The sequence below is a fragment of the Temnothorax nylanderi genome, unplaced genomic scaffold (assembly GCF_030848795.1).
Source record: "Temnothorax nylanderi isolate EJ_2023f unplaced genomic scaffold, tnyl_v1.0 TNYL_tig0052_pilon, whole genome shotgun sequence".
NCBI classification, from domain to species: domain Eukaryota; kingdom Metazoa; phylum Arthropoda; class Insecta; order Hymenoptera; family Formicidae; genus Temnothorax; species Temnothorax nylanderi.
The window spans coordinates 48,027-71,985 of record NW_027249114.1 but is presented as its reverse complement, the minus strand read 5'-3'; the positions used below and the strand labels follow the sequence as shown (position 1 = coordinate 71,985).

The 23,959-nt window shown below is 36.8% G+C and overlaps 1 protein-coding gene across 2 annotated transcripts in view; it reads left to right on the top strand.

Moving 5' to 3' along the window:
- Positions 1-23,959, top strand: part of Acj6 (abnormal chemosensory protein 6) — a 51,510-nt gene that overhangs the window by 14,975 nt on the left and 12,576 nt on the right. Inside the window, exons 2-3 of one of the 2 annotated variants that reach the window (XM_071706413.1) lie at positions 14,529-14,585; positions 22,552-22,740. In XM_071706413.1, the coding sequence (XP_071562514.1) occupies positions 14,529-14,585; positions 22,552-22,740 (246 nt within the window). Of the gene's footprint in view, positions 1-14,528; positions 14,586-22,551; positions 22,759-23,959 lie in introns of both variants that reach the window. The other variant, XM_071706412.1, reaches the window with a different exon arrangement.

The window sequence follows — 23,959 nt, the reverse complement described above, 5'->3', positions numbered from 1 at the left end:
ATTATTTCATCTTTTTATCACACATAATAAAATATGTGCTTTTGTCACGTATAGCATTATATTATCTATCATTTACCGTATTACATACACACATACACACAAATTTAACGCTATGCTATAACTCTCCCTCTATAAACTCCAAAAAAGATTAATTCGTGCAACAAAATTTTTTTATATTTATAACAAAGATCTAATCCCTGTAATGCAAACGCGCTTTTGTTTAGCTTTGCATGGTATCGTTGCTAAAAATTATTACAAATGCCAAAAATAAAGATTTCTAGCAAATCGTCACCGTATAACCAATAAAATTGGCAACGTAATGTCGCGTGCCAAAGGCTTTTTCACTTGTTAAGTAGAACGTCTATGGAGCAGTTATACGTTTTACGTTTACGCTAGAGAAACAATCACGGGACACTCATAGGGAGCACCCCTCGTCAAAATCAAGAGTCTATTATTATGACCATATGTTTACGCCACGATTGTATCTTGACAGAGAGGGACGAACGTGTTGGGGTGAAGGGGCACGGTTGTGCACCTGCTCGAACACAACAGCATGTGGATAAGAGCGCGTGGTGCGTGGGTAGAACAAACACCCACGACAAATATGTGTCATTCTATAAACAGGATGGCACATTATGCTGGTTTATTGCCGATTATTTTGTACTTGGAATATTCTTCTTGTGTTCACCAAAGGATCATACGCACGCAACAATTCGATTATCTTTATTCGCGTAAATCTTACTGCGACTACTGTTCGGTAAATTATGATATTTTTAGATTTTCTGTATATTCCCCTTACTATGGAAAACCATGCGTTCGCAGATTCACGCGTTATCATATTCTTGAAATAATAAAATAACCCTTAAGTGTCGAAATTTCAAAATGTTTGTAATTACTGTATTAAATAATTCTCCTATCTTTATTCCTGTTTTTAATTACAGCCTCCGATCGTTGGACTCTGAGCTTTCTTTGTCCGTTCAACAATTCTGGCAAACAACTAAAGAAAGTGATCGATAGTGCTAAATGAAAAAAAACACAAAAAGTCTTAGTAATTTAAATTCGAAAACTGATATAATAAAAATCTTGGTTCTTTATTACATCAAAACGTCTCAAGTAAAATCCGTCAAGTTAAGTCGACAGAGACGGGATCGTAGAGATCGTATCAAATAGAATCGTTTAGGAATCTAATATACTTATGTTCCCTCACTTCTCGATGATATCGTAAAAAAAAAAAGGTTCGGAGTTAGGCGTTCGGGTTAGACGGCCGGATATACCGCGTCGGCTTAAATTAGCATCATTGGCGGATAACTGAAATCGACCGCGAAATATCCTACAACGCTGTAGGCCTCGTGCGGCGCGGCGCGGTTTCTTCTCCCTTGGAGAAACGACGGTCTTAATAAAATTATCGTCAGGCCGAGTTTCGAGGACAAATCGACGTTTCAATTTTCTTAATGCGCTCATCTCCCCAATGGGGATATGCCCACGAGCCCGGCATGGGCAGGAAGGATATGGTCCTGACGGTTAGGTCGTAAGGATCAGGGCTGGATTACCGACTAGGTACTACGAGGGCGTAAAGTCCGAGCCTTAAAACCCCCGGATCTCGAAACACATTATCTTTACGCTTCAAAAGCCCCGAATGTTTGGAAATCAGGATGAAAAGTAGTTGATTTAAACTTGATAATTTTTTATTTAGCCATTTGTCGAACTATCAGACATTTAAAGAATCGGTGTTTAAAATCTTTCAAACCCTAATTGTATATAATAAATAAATGTTCTTATACATAAAAAATATCCTACAAAATTATCGAAAACGAAATCTTGTTTTGACAAGATTCTTCAATGTACGATATATTGACGTAAATCGTCAAGTTTAGGGCCTATATTATCTCGAGGCCAGCACTGATAAGGAAATATATTCCATGCCCCTCGAATCGCTGTACTGCAACCGGTATCGTGAAATTTAACAGAGAGATGGCCGTGCTCTCGAGTGTCGGCGACACGTGTCGCCACGTGCCGCCACGTGACCGACCTGCTACGCGCTATTTGCTCTCATCCTTCCTTAAGTGCATTACTACTATTCCAATTATAGGGGTGGTAAATTAACGTGTCACAGTATTCCGCCTCGGACCCTTTCGCTGTCCGTTCCCTGATGTTCGAACGCGTAACATAGTTGCGGATTTGATTTGTCATAACAGATTACCCACCAGCGAGCTTCGTGCTCGACGAAGAATTTAAACCATATACCAATCTAAAGCACGCCAGTTTCAACTCGCGATAATAAATTTCAATAGTAAAGTTTTATTAACAGCAATAATTACCAGAGCAGCGGTAATTATATTAACGGCGCGAATGTTTCATGTAAATCCGTTTTTTATGCTACTTAATTTTCGGCAGGTACCTCGCTTGAATGACAGAAATATTAAAAATTACATACATTAAATTAATGTAATAAATATGTTTCTTTCTCCGCGTTGTACGTTATGTTTGTAATATAAACACAACGTAAATTAAATTGAATTAAAAAAGCGCCAATTAGTAATATATTCGAAAATTGCTTATGACGAATTGATTAGTGTTTTATACTCGTAACAACATATATACCATTCCAGCTTATAACTTTATTTAATGTAACTGCTATAGAGATACTGCGTTTCAGTTTTAAGTATGAAACGGCAATCAGAGATGAATTTTATATATCCTTTATTTAATGACCATGTATTTTATTTTATACGTATGTAATGATTAACGCCGGTAAAATGAGATCGGTACCGTATCCCTTCTACCCCCACAGTGTTTTCCCGTAAAACACTAATTGCATATTTTAAATCGCAATCGTACCGCCGCAGAACTCTATTATGCGTAAATATAAAATTTTATCCATATTTTCCGATTATTCGTGCGTCACCTAGCATTAAATATGTAAATCAATTACTTATCATTTACATTTTTTATTCGTAATGATTTTATCAAATATCCAGTTGTATTAACATACGTGATGATGCAGTAAAAGGTAATGTATTTTCGATCAGAGTGCACTTTTAACATTTCATATTTTAATAAATTAAAAAAATAACTTTTATGCTAAATGTCATGTTTCTCGTTGCAGTGGCATACATTACGTTATAAGTAGTTACATTTACTTGTGAGACTACAATGTATAAAAGCATTAATTTAAAAATGCACTCTCAGTTGCGTCGATTACGACGGTTATGTGAATCTAATAAAAAATATGAAAGCGAATAGCGAATAGAACACATGACATCTCTCGCAAGCAAAATAAAAAGAAGAAGCAGCATCAAGGAAGCAAGCAGCGATCCGTGCACATCAAAAGGTTTAACGAAAAAAGATTGTTACTTGAGATAAACAGACAGAAGAGAAAAGGTGAAGGAAGCTTCACGGAAATAAAGAAAATAACCGAGTAAAAATACAAGACGCGCATACATAAACAGTGAATAACAGCAAGAGAAGAACTTTAGAGAATTTAGGAAAAATTTGACGGATAAATACAGATCTAGGATACTGTACTGCAAAGAAAGATACAAAGAGTGAGAGCTTCACGCGAATGAAAATGAAGGAACAACGAGAATTGAAATATAGTAAAGTACAGTAAAGAAGAGGAAGAGAGGCGTAAAACGAGCGGACGGTATTTCCTAAGTGCAAATCAGTGAAAGCATGAACCGACAGGCAGATCCAGAGGTAGAAGAAGGCGGTCCCGGCGAACGGTGCTCTAGACAGAAGAGCGACGGAGACAGACATGATCGCAAAGAGGGAGAACCGACGGACTGGTGAACAGGGGAGACAAGAGAAAAAGAGAGAAGAGGGAAGAGGGAAGAGAGAAGAGAGGAGAGAGAAGAGAGAGAGATGAACGGTCGAATTTCGTCCGGGAGTGGCGCAGCTCGTTTGAGGGGAGCGTGAATGGGTGCGCGGGAGTCGATCTGGGAGAAGCCTCCATTAGATGATGTCTACCGTCGCCATATGTGCGGCGCATTATTGCGGCCGCGTGTTAACTAGGCGGAACGTCCGTACGCAATTACGTTCCGACGATCGCTGCGCATACCTTCGCCCCTAAGTTAATTCACGCTGAATTGCTGTAACTCTTATCATCCTAAATTTAATATTTCAAATGGTATTAATTTGGAAAGTAATAAAAAAATTCCGAGAACCGAGCTAACTTCTCGCATATAATAATCAAAAGTCACGGAGTTAAGATTAGTCAATGAAGTCGAGCCAATAAACTAAATGGGTCGCAAAAATCTCGATATCTCTAGACATATCTCTAGACATATTGTATTTATACATATTATATTTAATATTCTATTCTTATTAATATAAATAAGAAATAATCACGATAACGATTACTCTAAAACTTAATTAAATCTTTAAATTATCCAAATCATGCTGGAATTATGTACAATAACATCCTACGCATATTATTTTAATACGTAACACAATTTAAGATATTTCGTGCACATAATAATTCTAAATAACTGTACTTATGAATCATATACATAAGTATTAAATAATCGTACAATTTTTAAATTAATGTTATTGCTATTTCGTCAAATTGAAAACGTTGTTTGACGAAACAACATCAATGCCTTATTGGATCAATATACGACTGTCAGATGCAAAACTGTAAGGGATTATAATCATTTCTCTCTTTCTGGTAATTGTTTCATATAACATTAAAAGGAGTATATAGATCTTGATTAATTCACCTATTTGAGCAGCTAAGAAAGTAATGCATAAGCAAGACTGCTTTAAAAAAATACATATAAGGCTTATGTTTTATCTCATAGAATATTTATAGAAATCATAAACTTATCGTTAGACACAAAATGGATGCGTAGACCAAATGGACTTGAACGAAGACTACAATTGCAATCGTAAATCGTGTCGATTTCCTGTTTACGCGTTTGCTTCCCCTTAATTTTCATCCCTGTTCAGCGATTCGTTCATAATTTCTACGTTGCCGAAAGTATTATCCTTTCGTCTGGGAAAGCAACACCCGCGCTTGACGAGTGGCGCATGGTGATGGATGAGGAATGATTACACAAGAATATCACTTTATCATATTTAGCAACAATCGTGCGTGAGACCCCAGGACTCACTGTCGTGCGAGATGTCGCGCTGTACGCGACTTTTCTGTGACAAATAAATAGAGATCCAGTAATCTTATTTAAAATAACTCTTTTCATTAGCAATATTTATTTTCATAAAAAATTAACAATGTTAAATTTCAATCTACTCTAAGCATAATATTAAATTTTCAAAAGTCAAATATTTCGGTCTCCACAGAAATTCTATTTCTTTAGTTTAGCTTATTATAATTTTAAAATGTCTAAAGATAAAACACCAAATGTAAATATAATTCACTCTGTACTAATATTTCAACTTTTAAAACTATACTAAAATCGTGAAAGCAAAAAGTAATACAATCTCTATAATGGCGAAAATTCTCACGTTCGTTGAAGCGAGAATATAATGCTGGAAATTAGCGAATTTCGCGACAATATGCAACGGCGTATCAATTTTTGATCACACGCGGCATTTAACAGTAGCATGCAATAATATCGTTTTCGCGAAAATGTCCGATCATTATTACGTTATCGATAGAGATGACTTTTGATTGCCCTTGTTACTCGAGTAATAATTATCCCTTTGTGTTGCAAATAAAAATGGAACCTACATTGGCAATACGTACATGCATTCCCAATACATAGAAGAATGATTATATTCTATTATATTTTAAAAAAAATTTAATGCGCAACATTACGTTACCTTGAGGGAATACTCTAATTATCGTAATATAATCAGCATTGAAAGCCATTGAAAAATAATACAAAAGATGAATATGCGTAATTTTCCGTGTTGATCGTATCAATAAAATGTCATAGCGGTACAACATGTGTACGAAAATGAAGGCAAAACAAACGTATGATTTATAGTTGTGTAATCGTCGACTCGCGACGATACGAACGGGAGAAAAAAAATTAACGACTACGTCCACACCTGCGCTTGCACGTGGCAAGTAGATACGTATGTGCAAGAACGACGTAATGCTTTTATCTCGAGACACAATAAAACCGGAGTTGGCATTTAACAAAAATTAAAGCTCTTCGACGGAGAAGATGAGAACCAATAGTTAGTTTGCATTCGTGCGTTTGATTGATGTGTAACAAATAATAAACAACGATCGTGGAATAAATTTTGCAAAAGAGCTCGAAGTGTACGTTAGCCACTATCGACATTAACAATTTGAGTTATAAGACCCGTATATAATTTCGACGAATCGGCTGTACTTGAAGTACCCCGCCGGCGCTTCTTCTTTTTTTAATATATTTCCATCCGGCTTGTCATTACGCGCGCTCGAAAGTAGTGTAAGCATGTAAAATTGTTGACGAAATTACTGTCGATTTTCAACGGCCGGTCGTAATTAGTTGATGAGAAACTGATGAGTTTATTTCTGTACGGAATTCCAAGTCCATTATCATTTCTAACTAATTGACTTTGATGTTTAAGGCGTCTAATGAATTGCTAAATTGATGATTATTCACGCACACGGAGATACGGTTACACAAATGCGCGTATGCACGCACGCACATATACGCATGTAATCTCTTTTATAATTCATACGTAATCGTTACTTTTCACCTGCTATATCTCTTATTTTCTCTCATGACCTATTTCTTTCGCTTTTACGGTTGCACACACACGCGAAAGTCATTGACTCGAATCTACGTTTTGCTACTCGCTTAATACAAATCATCGCTATAAGCTAAATGATCACATAAATCGTCGGGATTTTTTTACTTTTATTCAAGACTATATATTATTTTTATTCCGGTAGGCCAACTTCAAAGTTAGAAAATTCATAAAACTATTTCCATTTTGAATTATTTTTTATTTCAATTATTACGTTTTGAAATGCGAAAATTTTCTAGGTATAATTATAATTCCAAAGTAGCGTCGAGCAGACGAATTAATTATGTAATGTAACAAGAACGATATAATAGCAATTTTTACGAATTTTTTCTAAACAAGCCTTACTCTATCTAGTTGTCTTTTTTGTTTTTGTTTAATTGTCACCTACCGGGGTTGCCCGATTGTCTTATCGTGGAACGCATAGGGAGAACGCCGACGATTGGTAACGCTAAACGTTCCTTCGCCTCGTGTGGCTTTACATCGCTGTGTCTTATACCAGATCGCTGCACGGCCGGAGAGGGATAGGAGAACGAGCAAGAGAACTGAGCATGGCGGCTGAGTATAGTGTGGATGGTTTGGATCGATGAGAGAAAGCCGCCGGTCTGATTGGCGGGGCCGCGGGGGCGGAACAGGACGTAGCCAATGAACGTGGCTATCCCCGACATATAGCGGTTACGAAATCACTGATTTTTACGCTCGGCGCCCGTCAATTTCGACTCTACTGTAAATACCGTAAATCGAATAGTCGCAATTTAGATATCGTACCGCCGCACACAGCGTCAAGATAAGTCGGCGCCGCGATATTTACACGGTCGACTCCCACGTACTTACACGCACTGCAACGTGAATTGTCGAAGAATCAGGGATGTAAGAAAAAAATGTTTCGATAATTCTTTCAGTTATTATTTCACACAAGCAGCGAAGAAACGTATCGGCCGCGCTAAACTGTCGCTTCTTCCCTCGCCTTTTTGGCAAGTGCATCGGCCCATTCAATTTAAACGACGCGCGCGGACTGGTATACGGAAACCATATAGGCATATTACTGAATTTTCTACTACTCTTCTCTCATGCGTCACGTGATGAGAGAACCGATACCGATTATGAGATAGCAACGAAACGTATCCAGCATGTACATATTGATTCGGACGATAATTCTGATGTACCTTGCATTATCGACTGCCAAATTAGCATAGTGTCATTAAATCGCGGAAAAAGAGAAATAAAATGTATTACGATATTATATCATTAACCTAACATCAATATGTTGTTACTTTCATAATCTTGCATACGCAGACGATAACATTTCCCACGAACACAACGGTAGAATTTATTTTGTACTTAACAAAATTTTATTATTAATGAAGAGAATAGAAAAAAAGTTCAAGAAGAATCTTTATGCAATCATGTAACAATTTGTAACAATGAGTGACGTTTTTAGAAGATATAGTTTTTGTGATTTCTAATTTGTATTAAATTATTAATTAAATATTACATAACGTTAACTCACACACAACTAATCGTGTTAGAAAACTCTCAAAGCCCAATTTTCCTATTACTCGTTAATTTGGATATCGAGAGTCTTTAATTAATTAGTCATTTATTTGATATAGTTTTTATCTTATAGGATACGAACAATAGCACAATTTTACACGCTACTCGGAAAAAAAATCTCTCCAGCGAGATTATTGTCTGCATTTAATTTATTATTTAACATCTTCTCCTGGCTGCATGCATGCGGGTGTGCTGGTGCCGTAAACTCTAAATATTTTTGGCCATATATTCTATGTGGATAATAAATAGTACTGTCGTGATTTATAGCGTTTCATTGCTTATGTAGGAACGCTAGAGTGAAATTTTCATGCGATCTCGGATAGAAAGCGTCGCATTTGTTTATAGACACAGTCTAGACAAAAAGAGCTCGATAAGCGTGCGAAGTCTCGCCGTCGTGTGAAGCTATCTTCGGTGTCATAGGTGCGCAATAATTGATTATTATTCACTGATTTAACAGTCTCCTTGACAGGCATGTTGAACTCTGTCTGACCTCAGCAACTCCGGTTCGGCCATTGATCTCACGAAAGCAAGAGTTGTCAATGCGCCGACCCAAATTTCAACATCACATTATTCCTTTTTACGCTTTTCAACGCTGTTTGAGATACGTGTCGCGATAAGAGCTCCCGGTCCTATCGAGATGCATTTATCAAATCAATCTGACTAACACATATCCTCTGCATCTATTAATAGTCGTTACCGATGTGAATTCCAATTCTAATCAAATATGTATTATGTTGTATTAAATATGAGATATAAAAGGTTTGTACAAACAGTAATCAGTTGAGACATTTCATAAAGCCATTATTCTATTACGAAAAAAGTCGTGCAATTATTATTTTCAAAGAAATTATAGAACGTGCTGACAAATGTGTACGCGCAACGATATTAAAGAATACAATTAGATGTAAGAATTTAAAGTCCTTACATCGTGTATCCCCAAGGAAGTTATTTAAAGAATGAAAAGATTTCATATAATATAATAATTTTAATATTAGAAGTTTAGAATGAATTTTGTATATTAAATATTCTTACCATGTTGAGAGATAATTAAAATTTGAGATATATGCTACTAATAATAATATCTATTAATGTCTTAAAATTTGGAGATAAGACAAGTATCTTTGTCTCTGTAGCAGTGGATCTTAAATGGTTCAACATCCGTTAAAATCGGAACGAAATTGGAGACGTTTTGCATTAAAGAGCAGCTTAAAGAATGCAATATTATGTGCATAAAGCAAGCGTTATCTTATTGGCACTTAAAATCGCATGTGAATTTCAAAGAGACGATTTCGAAGCATTACATTTTTATTAAACGTCGAGACGCAAAACCGAGCGGAATAATATTAGAAACGACGGAAAAGCACGACGTCTGATCGCACAAGAGCCCTGTCCGAATTTTGTCAGAATCGCATTAATTTATTCTGCCTTTCGTTAGCGCGACTGTAGCGAAATGTCGTTTCTGAAGTCGCTTAATTGGGTTTCGCATTGAGAGTAAAAAATCGCCACGAAAAGAGTTAACGGAGAAACTACGGTGGGGCGGCAGTGAATGAGAGACAGAGAGAGAAAGAGAAAGAGAGAAGGAGGGAGAGAGACAGAATATTAAATTAGAAAATTTCATAAATTCCCTTTAGCGATCTCTTAGACGATTCGCGCTTCAAGACCCGTGTTTTTCGCCTGAAATCGTAATGAGCCGTGTCAGGCTAAATCTACATAGCTAGCTATCCGTTCCATATTTTGCGCGACGACGGCACCGACGATCAGTTTCTCTTTTCTCCTACCCGATCGTATTTTCTATCTTCATGTTGTTCGTACGATTAATCTCGGAAAAATAATTGCGAATAATTGGACAAGCTGAGAAGAAACAATGTATCAATTAACTATTATTTGCGGAGAATAGACAAAAAATAACGTGGATGAATTATCATTATTGAATGAATCTGCATTTAGAAAGTGAGGAAAATTAAGAGATGGTGCAGAAAAGTAGCGATCCCCGTGTCAAATAAAGATGATTGATATCTTTTCCGATGTCGTTTATCACAGATAAATATTTTAGAATATCAAATAAATACATCTCGAGAGATTATTTATACAAGATATCCCTTCGTTACAATGGTTTTACTGACAAAAACAAATGCTTCTGTTTTTATATTGCGCTAAAAAAGAATTCACTTTGCCGCAATTCGCGCAATACAATGTTATCGATGACGATGAATCGCGCGAGAGAACGTACTCCGGGAATATTGCGAGAAAGTACGTAAGATTCTTCGCGGAAGTTTCACCGGTAATTATCTAAGTTACCAAGGGCCACGAGAGTCAAAGTGTGAAGTCGTGTTCGAAGTCTTTCTGCACTTCAACGCTCCTTCGCGCCGGTTAATAACAAATGAGCCGAGCTGCGAGCCCCTCACTTTTGTTATAATCGGAGACACTTGCCCTCGTACAGTTACCGTCTACCATTCTGCATTATTCAGTGAATTCATTTGTAGCATTCTAAACAGCCAACTTATATCTTTCGCTTCTTTAACGCTTTTGTTGCTCGCATTTAACAACTCTCTACGGAGGGGAGGATGCTAAAATTATTATACTATATGAAAACTTTGTATTTTCTAAATTTCCTTATCAATAAGACCTTAAGTCCTTAGTATGATTCGACCCTGTGTTTTGCTTTGCTTCGATACATTTTACGATAAGTTTCTAGAATATCTGAAAACTTGCTCTATTTCGGGAAAGACGTTAAAAAAATTCTGTTTTAGTCTAACATTTTTCATATCTTCTACAGTCGACAACATTGCTCACTTATCTTTAATCACAATTTGGACAATATTAATTTGTCTAATATTTTTATAACATCACGCTTGTCTACTTTGCGATCAAACAAAATTTATAAATAATTTATACAAGCATTCTTTTAATAGGGCAGAAATCATTGTTTGTCGTTTACAAAAATTATTGTTATTCTTCATAACTGTTGATACTAATAGACAACATCAATAACTGAAGGATTTTTCTTATTTTACGAGTATATCACAACACATCAAATTTAAAGCAAATTTTTTTCTGTCAGGAACGCCCGTTCGGCATTTTGCGCTTCACACCGCCGCGCCCCGCGACAATGTTCAATCAAATTTTTCACCGTGCATATCTCGCCGCGAAAAAGGTCAAATTTTCGATATTCGTGCACCACGCCATACCGTCCAATCTAAAGCATCAGTATGATCCTCCGGCACGGTACAGCAGTTGATTTACAATCGGCCGTGGGAATTCGCTTGATAATCAAACGAGAGTTTCGGATTGGATTTGTACGGCGCGTTGCACTGTCTCTCTATATTCGAGTCGGGCCGCGCCGCGCCGCGCCGTTACGCGCGCACGAAGCGCGCGAGCGCGGCATCGGCCATGTGAAGGAAAATCAATTAGCCGGGCAAACTGATTCGACTGCGTCTGTTTACTCGTGCGAGTCCGCAATGTGTTTCGCGTCGTGGCACAGGCGCTTCCGCGCATATATGTATATACGCACTCGTACACAGTGTACACACGCGTGTACAGACACAGAGCCGCTACGCACACAACGTGCCGATGCAACGAAGCTTTTGTGTGGCTGATGCACTGCGTAGCTCTCGTACCACGCGCTGCAATACACACACGTATCTCGATATATACACGATGTACGTTCCTACCATCGCGCTCTGTACAAAATGCGCACACGCGTACGTAACATATTCACCCGCGTACATACAATCGTACATAGAATTTAAGAGATGACGTGCGTTATAGCGTGCGATGCTTAATGCGCCACAGCGTATTGTTGCGTAAGCGTATTATCCTTGTTCAAAGAATTTGACTAATAGTAAGTAGCATTCCGCCCACGACCGATATGAATCGACCAATGATTTTAATTTTAGAATAATTCTCTTATCGATGAAATTGAAAGAAGAAGAGAGTGTACATTTTCAAACATTAAGACACAGATTTTTCTTAAACGTTTTAGCGATATTCAGAACAATAAGTAATTTTCAATCTTTTTTATATTTTCTAAGAGAGTGAAAATTTTTTTATGAACGTATATAAAATCTTAAGAGTGTTTTTTTGTGCTGCACATTTAAATTCTTTAAATCTGCTCTGGTGTTCAAATATATCTCTTTGTCTTTTATTCAATGTCACAAGACATTACTCTTTTATTTTATTTTTTTTACTCATTATATAGTTCCTCATAATCAGTAACATTATTTAAACGAGTATCCATATATTTAAAATGCTAATACTATATAATTCTGTACCGTGACGAATGTTTCAAACGATATTAATTTATCAAATATTTGAATTAAATGTTTTAAACGATATTAATTTATTCGACCAAATATTTTGGTAACATTTTTTAACGACATGTTTCAAATATTTCCTGAGATGTATTTTATCGTAAAAGAGAAATATTATAATATTTAAAAAAAGAAAATTTTCCCCACATTGATTTTTATCCTTAGATAAAAAGAATACTCAGAACTCGGAAAACCATGTGTTTCTGTTCGTGTTATTTGGTTATCTGTATGTGTATGTGTGTGCTATTGAGAAATATTAAAGCTAAACTATATCCTGTTGATGAAACAATAATCATATACAAAATGTCAATCATATCTCTTCAGATCGTCGAGATGTATTATTGAAAATGTCGAAAACGAACAACATCGAATTATACGATATATCTTGTCCAAGGCGGCAAATGGATGACACGGCGAGATAATAACGTCAATGAGCGTTTGACAATCGCGCAAAAATACGAAATTGATATTCGCCGAAACAAAAGACGCCAAATTTTTCATAATTCTTCAAGTTTCAACTAAAAATATCTCGGTAACCAAGTCTCGAGGTATCATTAAATTCCATCTAAAATCAACGGGGAAAATAAGGTTCTATCTATTAAATCTTTTTACGGTTATCTCGATGAATATTTGACAGTCGGACGTATAAAAGCGGAGCGCGGCGTCGATATCACGCCACCTTGGCGGAAGATGACAAATGACTGAAAAATCATGTCGAATGCACGCTGAGTGGCACGTATATCTGCAATCGAAGCTCGATGATATATTGTGCGTACACGTCGATTCGAAGTATCGTCACGGACGCGTTGGAACGTGTGACACGTTAATAAAGTACGTCGCTTCGGAAGAGTGATGTATTCATATTAGTCTCGGTGCCCGTAATGACATAATCATTGTCATCAAGAAAACGCGCGAGTGCAGAATTGGCCGACGCTTTAATAAGGACGATATTGAATTACCTAGTTCTGCGCGAATCCTAAAATGACTCATTTAATTTGCGACGGCGTCGCGACGCCGGTATGCCCCGATTCTGTCAATCTTTCGGCTTCGCTTTAAATATAATATAAATGTATACGTATGTATATCGTAGACGTATGTAGACACGTACGTATATGTATAGACGTATATGCGGCGGACAATTGCCCGCGACCCCGTGTGTCGCGCGCACGCGTGCGTGTGCTGCGGCGATCGGCAAAAATAAAATATGCAGACGAGATAAATATTAAGTGCCGTTGACAGGTAAATCGCGTAACACGTTCGATTTCCACTCGGATGAAAATACTTCTCGGCTACGGTCATTAGCCGCGCATTGAAATTTATTACGTGGTCTACGTGGGACTCTAGAACCGCCGCGTGACATCCCTTGTCGAACATAGATCTGCGCTAACAAAATGTACATTTCCGTGATACATCCGACAATCCGATGTTGATTTTACTTCCACCGTCCTGTCGCGCACGTTGTTTCAATATGGAATTGTTATTACAGACAGTTAATGATATATTACATCGGATTTTTGTGTTATAATAAGAAAGGGAGCACTAGAGTTTTAGAACGGAACGAGACCAAGTCTAACAAAACACATTTATAACATTCATGTCACGTATTGTCAAAAATAAAAAAAAATAACTGATGATTAATTTTGAAAAAATACATCATGTTAATGTTAAAGTCACTGTAATCAAAGTATTCGTCAATCAAGTTAGCGTAAAACACTCCAGTCTTTCCTATACAATGAAACATATTAAATAATTGTTTATCCATTTAAATATATTTACAAACTGGCGCTTAAACCTTGTCTTTCTGTTTTTCAGTTTAGTTTAGATTCTCATCTCGTGTGCCGCCATTTCTGCGTGAAAGAAAAAGTATATTTAACATTTATCTATATAAATGAAATTGGTTTGGTGTTGTATTATAAGAAAATCTTGACTCCGATGAGAAATGGCATTTTTTTCATTTTGCAGAGTCGTATATTCGAAGACGCATCCATTGTGTGCAATTCTTGGTCACCGAGGCATAATGTGAGTACCAAATTACGGTTTTTTTTCTTCTTTTTTTTCTATCTTTTTCCTCTGTGCACGTAATTAGGAATTAATTCGAATGATTTGACTTTTCGCGTTATTGAGACAGATGTTATTATTAGCGATGTAATTTATGAGAAAAATCAGCTATTTCATTAATCATAAACTTATTTAGAAGGTAGTTAATAAAGCGCCTAGACGGATTAATTACATCTTTACGGAGCGACGGACGTCGCTGTGACATAATTTTAATAGAACAACCCGATTATTTGAAATCGTCTTCAGACGAGACAATGTAGTTATACATCACGTGTCGTCTTTTATTAATTAGATTCGTATAACATGTACGACAATTTTGTTACGTTGTACATCCTTGTAATATTGCAACATTATAAATTTGATAAATGAAAAACTTATGAGATTTATCAGATATACATATATGAATATATAATATTTAACTTAATTTATCATTATATTTATTTTCTGTTTTATAATCTGTATATTTCCAGAAATAATGTTAAAAATTAAATCAACGTTTTTATGATATATTGAATACTTCTAAATATATATTCTACTTCAAATTATACTATACTTATTTAGATCCTTCATCATAATTAAATGAATCCAATAAAGTTAATAAAGAAAGCGCAGTTACCGTAAACGTAAAAGTTCGTAAACGAGATACCTATATATAAAGTATATGAAAAAACTTGTTGTCACATAAGGGGGAGATTCTTACTACAGAATTTGATAACTTTTCGTTAGTGAAAATTCAATTATAGATTTCACTCTCTCAGAATTATAAATGGAGAAAAAGAAAGAGATGTGACAGGAAAAGGGGAAAGAAGGGGCAATACGGTGCAAGAAAGAGGGAAAACGGAGTGAGAGAAGCAGAGAGAAAGAGGAGAAGAGAAAGAGATTATGAGACTGTTGCTGTATACGAAATGCCCCATAATATTTATGCTTTACGGAGCCACGTAGTTACGGTGGCCGGGCTCGCATAAACTCGCTAACTCGTGGTTACGATTATGGCCAGTAGTAAATTGATTATTTAGATATACGATGAGGCGATGCAGGATAGTCGAGTGCCGTAAAAAGAGCTATGTGTCACTTATGCTCGCCACGGATGCAACAGATACCCGCGGCGACGGCGCTACGACAAGAGTCAACGCGATCCCGGCGCTTTTCGTTGCTCTTCGTTCATTCTCCTCTCGATGGCCGCACGTATTCGTACTATCATTGTATTGTATTTTTCGTACATTTGCATGATAATGGATAAGCGATTTACGGAAGACATGCGATCACGTAAATTTGTGGGGAACATTATCGATAAAAATGACACGCAGGGAGATGGCGCGTTAGATATACATATGTAACAATATTGGATGATACCAAAACAATACGCGACGATAATACGATGGAACCGCAACAGTATGACCGAACGCAACGGAAATGGAAATCGATAATGCAGATTTAACAACAATAATACCAGGGACGAGATGCAGACGCAAGTCGCAACGTCGCCGGCGCGCTTCGACGCCACGGACATAAAAAGACGTTAATATGATAGTATTAGCGACAATAGCAACGCTTAATATTAATGTCGTTAAGGGAGCGGAGCGTAACAGCGCTATTATAAATCGATGATACCCGCTCCGGCGGCGGCGGCGGCGGCGGCGGCGCAACGGCGGTGACGGTGACGGTGACGGTGACGGTGGCGGCGGCGGCGGCGGCGGCGGCGGCGGCGGTGGTGGCGGCGGTGGCGGAGGCGACGGCGGCGGCCGCGGGGTCGAGTCGCGTCTGCGCTACGAATGAAACTGAATTTGATGGACCCACAGCGCGAGAAGCCCACGAATAATGTTCTTTACTCTAGACAGTAGGTACTCCGCCATGCAAGTGATAATTTGAACAGTCTCCCCGTTTTCGTGTCAGACGTCAGATTTTCTGGAAGAACTTACTTATTCATACATCAGACTACTCCGTGATGTAGGTTATCGGACGGAAATAACGTAATTGTCCCAATTTGCGATATCCGATAGCCGACGGGGTCCGTGGCGCGCTCTCTCCGCACTCCGCATTCGGATCCGTAGTAACCGCGAGCTGATCGCTAATCAATTTCGTATATACGGACGATACGTAATTGAACCGCACGCCGCGTGACGAGATTTTATTTTATTTTTTCATTCGCCGCTGATGCGCCCCTTTTAGTATTGATGCCGTGCTATTCGTATCTTATTGACGCGACGGATGCGCTACTTGGCGGCATTTATCGATCGAATCTCTCTCGCGGACGGCTCTCTGACTAACCGCTTGGCTCAGACACGACTGAGCTTTAATTGCTAATTGATTTTGTGCACACGTTCGAAGGTTTATGTACCATATTGATGTGTCCGGGGCACATCTAATTTTGCATTCGTCTGCTTCCCGAACGAAGTGGATTAAGGGAATTGGTTTTCTGAGAATACGATTTTCCAAGGAACAGTGAGCCTTGATAGACAAACGATTATGCGCATCTGATACGAATCAATTATGCAGACTACGCCGCGATATAATCGGCTTATTTTGCTAACGCTTTTACATCGAGGATTGCTCGGAAAAAGAACACGCTCGGATTTATATCCTGAAATTTAACGCGACAATCTTACATCCTCTTTGTAGTAGAGTTAACGTAATATGAACATTAATAAAACAAAATATCTAGGGACACGTAATGATATCGGTAATCTGCTTTACACACCAAAACATCATTAATGTTTTAATAAATATTGCTTAAAAATAATTATATATAGTCAAGAAGAATTATAAAACATTATAATTCTCGGGAAAACGTGAACCGAGGTGAGAAATTAATACTATTTGTCCTGCGCTTCTTCTTTCGGATCGCTTTCCCTAAATCCTAATCCCAAGAGCTACTGATACAATCCTACGTTATACACGGTCTTGTTATCAGTTATATGTTAGCCACTTAATCAGACCTACCGTCGCTTTTCGGATAAATTACGTGGAGAGAACCTGAAGGGTCTGATAATTCAATTGTAATTGCCTAATCCTCATAATACCTTACTTCCAGAAGACGTATCTCGACCGCGTGGGGTCGGCCGCATCGAAAAATGACTCTATTAACCGCGACGACGTAGAGAATCGCGTAAAGGGGAAGAAACTTTGCTAAACAACAGCAGGAAGTGTTAACTATGTGGCTAATAAGAGCAATCTGTATCCTCGGTGGCACCATTAGGCTTCATTCACAATATACAAATGTTTTATGTTATAATATATAAATGTATTATGGTAACTTAACAACGCGCGCGCATAATTTCATAATCCTTTTTAAGCGTATTAAGCATTTTATACATATATAAAAGAGAACGACGGCGAGAGGAGGGACATTTGTTTCTTTTTATCATCACGACAATCAACACTAATAGCATGTGTGCTATGATAACATTTAACTCTCTAATTAATGATCCTAGATAAAGGCTCGGCACTTTAATTAATTTCGATTAATTCAGGTGACGAAATGTGAATGCGAAAAAGACTTGATTCGTTGATAATACAAATAAAAAAAGAATAATAATGTGAAAGATACTTTAGAATCTTCTTCCCCAACTCTGGCAATTTCGACCGCTGCACTCTTGTATATACACGTATATGTGCGTGCACGCATGAAGATCGAGTGACCACTGTTCAAGTGTTACGTTAAAAGAGGGTCCATCGCGTCCTGCCCCTTAGCCGTGAACCGTGATTCATTGCCCTGCTAATGTTTCGATTAAGCAGCATGTCCGTATGAAAAACGTCGTCATTGTGAACACACAACTTCCTACAGGAAGTTATTATGTCTCACACACATTAATATCTCCACGCAAAAGTAATTGTTTCAACTGTACTTTTACACATTTAAATATAGCGAATTGCTTTATCAAATTTATTTGTAAAATTGGTATTTTTCTTCATTCTTTTACAAATCAAGTTCAAAACGAGTTTCAGTAATCTTTAGAGCTTTTTATCATCGCGTGGTACAGACAAAATACTTAATTAACATCTGCTTTCTATTAAAAATTTGTCTTTTCATTTTGTTTTGTGTACAAAGTTCGAATAATTTATATAGGTATGTATATCTGTGTAACAAACAGGACATATCGTACATTTTTCATTTCGTATCTCTCCTCTCACTAACATGTTGATTGTCAACTCTGGCGGAATGCTGCTCCGCATTTCGTTACAGAAAATACAACGAATGACAAGACGGCGAGAGGGAAATTTCGGAATTAAAAAGAGTGACGGCAGTTCAGCAACCTAGAGACAGCCTGTAGGTACGCCGTACTCGACGAAGACACGAGGAGTTCATAAATAATCGAAGCGCTGGAACACGCCAGTGGTTTCCGCATGAAACATTGATCGGGCAACGCGGACATTACAGGTCGTAATGAAATAAGTGGGCAGTGAATCACTTTTAGCTTTACCTGCCTCAACCAAGCTAACGATATTTTGATAACTCTTTCGGATTAATCTGGACAGGGGCAGGCTTGGGGGGTTACGGAAAATAAAGGGTTGTTGAAGAGAATATAATAAAACTTTTAAAGACACCACTACTTCATATAGCACCCGCATAAAATATATAGCAGAAGAAACAATGTACATTTTATATGTATATGTATATAATCATAATTTTAGATTGTATGTATGAACATTCGAACCTGGTTATTTGAAATTATTTTTGACATACCGCAATTTATCAATTGTGATTGTACAGATGGTTAAAACGCATTAGCATTAAGTCATCGCTAATCAGTCATTGTTAGATAAACATATTGTGCGACACTGAAATTCGTTATTTTATCGTAACGGATTTTAACCGGAAAACGTGGATATCGTGGATTTCGTACATAAATATTTTTTAATATTCAATACTTCTATCATCGAAAAGAATCTTTAAAAATTGTTACTTAATACGTAGAAAGGGTCGATAACAGATTTTAAGTTATTGACCCTTTCTATGTATTAAGTAACAATTTTTAAGTACGTTCATAATAATAAATTATGCAACATATTAAATAGAGAATCCAGCAAACTCATTCGTTCATATTTGAGAATTAGTTTAGCCGATTAACGATTCACACAACAATGATATCAAATAACAAGTAGCGCATCTTCACACGAATAGAAAACCAATAATTATTACTTAATATTATTACTTAATAGAAGAAAAACCCACTAAACAACAGAAATAGTTTAAATTATGCATTGTAATTTGTTATACACGTAAAATCATTGAGACAATGATGAGATAGATAATATTTAGTAATATATATTGATATTGTTTAAATATTAACATCATTAATTGCATCTTTTACTATTATAAAAAATCATCTTTACGCTAAGAATTGTGTCATTATATATTACGTTTAATAACTTGTTATATCATAAAATGTTATTATGTGATACCATAATTGTATAATTTTGCGATTGAAAATCGGCTTAACTTCATATTAGCGTACAAAGATGCAAATCTTGTTCAAACGTAGGTTTAAAAAATATCTTTGTTGAAATGGCTTCAAAGGCATGTTACAAGTTACATACGACTTTACTCTGAATTCTTTGAACGTAGATCGAACATAGTAACATGTCGCAAGTGACAGATGTAGTTGATGCGGAATGTCCCATATAATATCGATCTCACGACGGTGTACAGGCAAGTCTAAGTGATATGAGGCTATGAATGCAACGTATAGCTTTCATTAAGATATCCTCCTAAAAGAGTTCCTTTAATCAATAACAAAGTGTATAGGTGGAAACAAATTAGCTGCAGTCACAAAGTCCATGTGTACAGTAATCGATATTAAGTTACATAAATTTAAATTAGTTTGCATCAATACAAATTTACGTCAGCAGAATCCATCGTGATGCCCTATCAAGTTTAGAATAATATTGTTACAAGTGAATAAAACTTGTATGATTTTTCTTTCTCGAAAAAAAAAACGATAGAAGAAAGAAAATTAAATAATTTAATTAAAAATTAAAAAATTACATAATGTATATCGATCGAGAAACATTAATGTCTGAGAAATTAATACAGAATACGCATAATTATGCATTCACGAAATTCTTCCTACATCAGCAGGTTGTAAAAAGGGAATTTTGAATTCAACCCCCTTCACACATAACGCGCCATGAAATGAAATCACACCCCCCTTGTTACTCCGTTCTGCGCTGCTCATAAATTTCGCCGTAGCGTAGTTTAAGCTATTTTCGTTACCATTAAATGTTGACTTCGCCGAGGGGGACCGGATCTCCAAACACGCGAAAGGGAATCGGGATGGTCCTCCCCCCGGCTCGTCCAGTTTCGCCACCGCTGCGCGATACTGACGGATATATTCTGTCCACCGTCCCGAGGGGGACTCGGTCAAGTATCCATCCTTCGGATCGATTCCAGTGTAACGGATGAATTTGATTACCGAACATCATAGGGCATGTGTACACGCGCTAATACAATAACGTTACCGGGCTCGGGGGGGATCGTAATCTAATACCATTAATCCGTGCAAATATCCCCGTTTTTCCAATTATATACATATCTGTTGTTTTGATGTACTAAAAAATACTATATATGTAAACATAATCTATAATCTTTAGTATCGAACATCCCGCGTTAATTATGGGAATTGTTTTCAATTTTCAAATGTAGATTGATCCGCATAAAAAATTATTTCTTGTTATTATTTTTCTGTCATACACGGAATAATTCCGTAAAAGATGGCCAAACTTTAGAATTCTTATTCTATTCACCTTAAGACTTAGAAGGGTTATATAAACGTGGAATCCGAAACGTTTCCTTACCGAGTTAAAGATACTTTATCTTTGCGGCAACATGTTCGTAGTTCACACGACGAGTAGATGTTTTGACGAAACTTGTAACCTTTTACGAGGCTGCATTCGCAAGTTGCCGTTCGGATAAACTCGTCTTCTCGAGGAAAAGTAATTTAATATTCCAATGTAAAGTTTATATATAACGCAATATCATGTGCATTCTATAGCAATTTCTGCAGTTTTTTATCATTTTTAATAATTTTTCAAAATTTTGAATACATGCACTTAGATACATGTTGAGCTATTATTCCAGATTACAATTAAATATCTAATGAAATAAGTAACAAGCAACAACATATTTTTAAATAATAAATATCTCTTTGCAGCATACATTTACAATATATCATATGTTTGTTTGAATCAAATTAATAAGTATTAATGCGCAATAACAAAAAGAATTTTATTTATTTGCTTAATTTAAAATGATAATTAAATTTGCATAATAAAATAATAGAAAGTCCTGAGAAAACTTCAAAATTCAAGCTAAATAATAGAGAATTTGTTTGCCTGAACCTAAAAAACTCGCAAAACGCGAACATCTCGGATAACAAAACTATTTTTGGGATATCGATCGCACAGCCATGTTGCCGTCCAGTATACAAACTCACTGTTGCCCAGACAACGTCAAACGGATTAAATTCAATAAGAATTTATATAATAAATAATAGGCTGTCCAATAACTAATCATCATTTGCATTATAATCATATAAAGTGAATTAGTTTACATTTGCCAATTACAATGTTTAATCTGTCTTTCTTTGCGCGCAGTTATAATTTACAAGTCAAAAGTATCGCTGGTAATATAGGATAATGGTTTTTAAGTACTACAAAAATCGCATTAATATTCAATAATTAAAATTGTTCAAAAATTAATGCAATATTAATTACAGCAAATTTCGTTTTAAATGTTGTAAATTAAAAATAAAGTAACTGTAGATGTAATTGCAAACATATGAATGGCAAAAATTAGGTAGATGCATGTTGCAATTAGATCGTAATGTATGTTATAATAGGTACTATTCGAGTTGTTTGAGTTCGAGTTGTTTGACAAAACGTTATTTAATGCTTTAATCGATGATATATTATGCACTTTGTGTTTCAGGGTGATTTATTCAGTGGCTTGAATAGCGGTCTGCAAGATGGCTTACTTTCAAGAGCGGAAGCTTTGGCAGCAGATTTGGGGAAGCACAACGCCGGGACGCCGATGCCGCTAAAGCACGATCCCGTATCTGTGTATCATCACGGAGCACACATGCCTACCCCCCACCCGAATAACCGGCCACATCATCAGGTACAATCACACCTCCTTGTGAGTCCGCATTTTTGATATATTATTCTCTCTATCGTACATATTGCATCCTACAATACAATGACACTACAATGCTACAAAGTGAACGTTATCTTATGCAACGGTATGTCAATAAACTACATAGATGCACACTTTACGAATCGATAAGACTCTCATTGAAAGGGAGTAGTCTCTCTTTCTTTTTTGCAAAAGAAAAAAAATGGAAAAACAAAAATATTAATCGCGCGATCTAAAGCCGTTTAAATATTATGCAAAATATGGTGTCGCGACTATATTTAACTGCATATCAGATCGAATAATTTACGCATTTTGTATTTCTATTCTTATATCTTGTATTAGATATCGTAACTACATTGAGAGATTCCACGATATCGTTGATAATAAAAAAAGAATAGTACAATATTGTTCGCGCGGAATAATTATCGTGATAAAAGCTGAAAGGCCGCTGCTGCCGTTTCGTAACTCCCCCATACACAAACCGGGGACGGTACATCCATAAAATGCAACGAATCCAACGGTCAGTTAAAATCGTTGCCAATAATTAATTACGTGCAGCAATTAATTTTGAATTCATATTTAATCGGCAGATTGAAAAATTCAATTTACGCAGTTTATTTGTTAATATCGCGAACAATGCAGACAACGATTTTAATTTCCTGCGTTTTAATGGTTAATAAGCCGCATTATATTCACAACCGTCGTTTATAATCGTGCGATAACAGCAGTCGCGGCGTGGTCATGTCGTTTAGAGATGGATACGATATATAGGTATGATTTCGTGTGCGAATTGCGTTTCAATTTGTTGCCTCGTGTGCCTTATGCTAATCTGAGCAATCTGATGCTGATGAGAAGAGCACGACGCGACGGGAGAGAACGACGGGTGCCGTCGAGTAACCAATGCGCATCGATCCGGAATGATCTTCTCAAATGTAGGGGCGTGTTGCTTGTATATTATCTCCGTGTCGTGACTGCTTGTAATGCCCCCTTCCCTCCTTAATAGAACGCAATGAATTCTAAGGGTCCACGGGATCTGCGGCGAGGGTTCAATATGGGTTTTGTTCAACTTCTCGCGTGCCGGCTTTCTGCGGGATTTGCGTACATGATTTTATCGTCATAAATCACCTCCTCTGATTTTCCTCGACTCCACTTAGATACAAATTATTTAGAACATTGTATTTTAATTTGATCGCATCTATCGCGC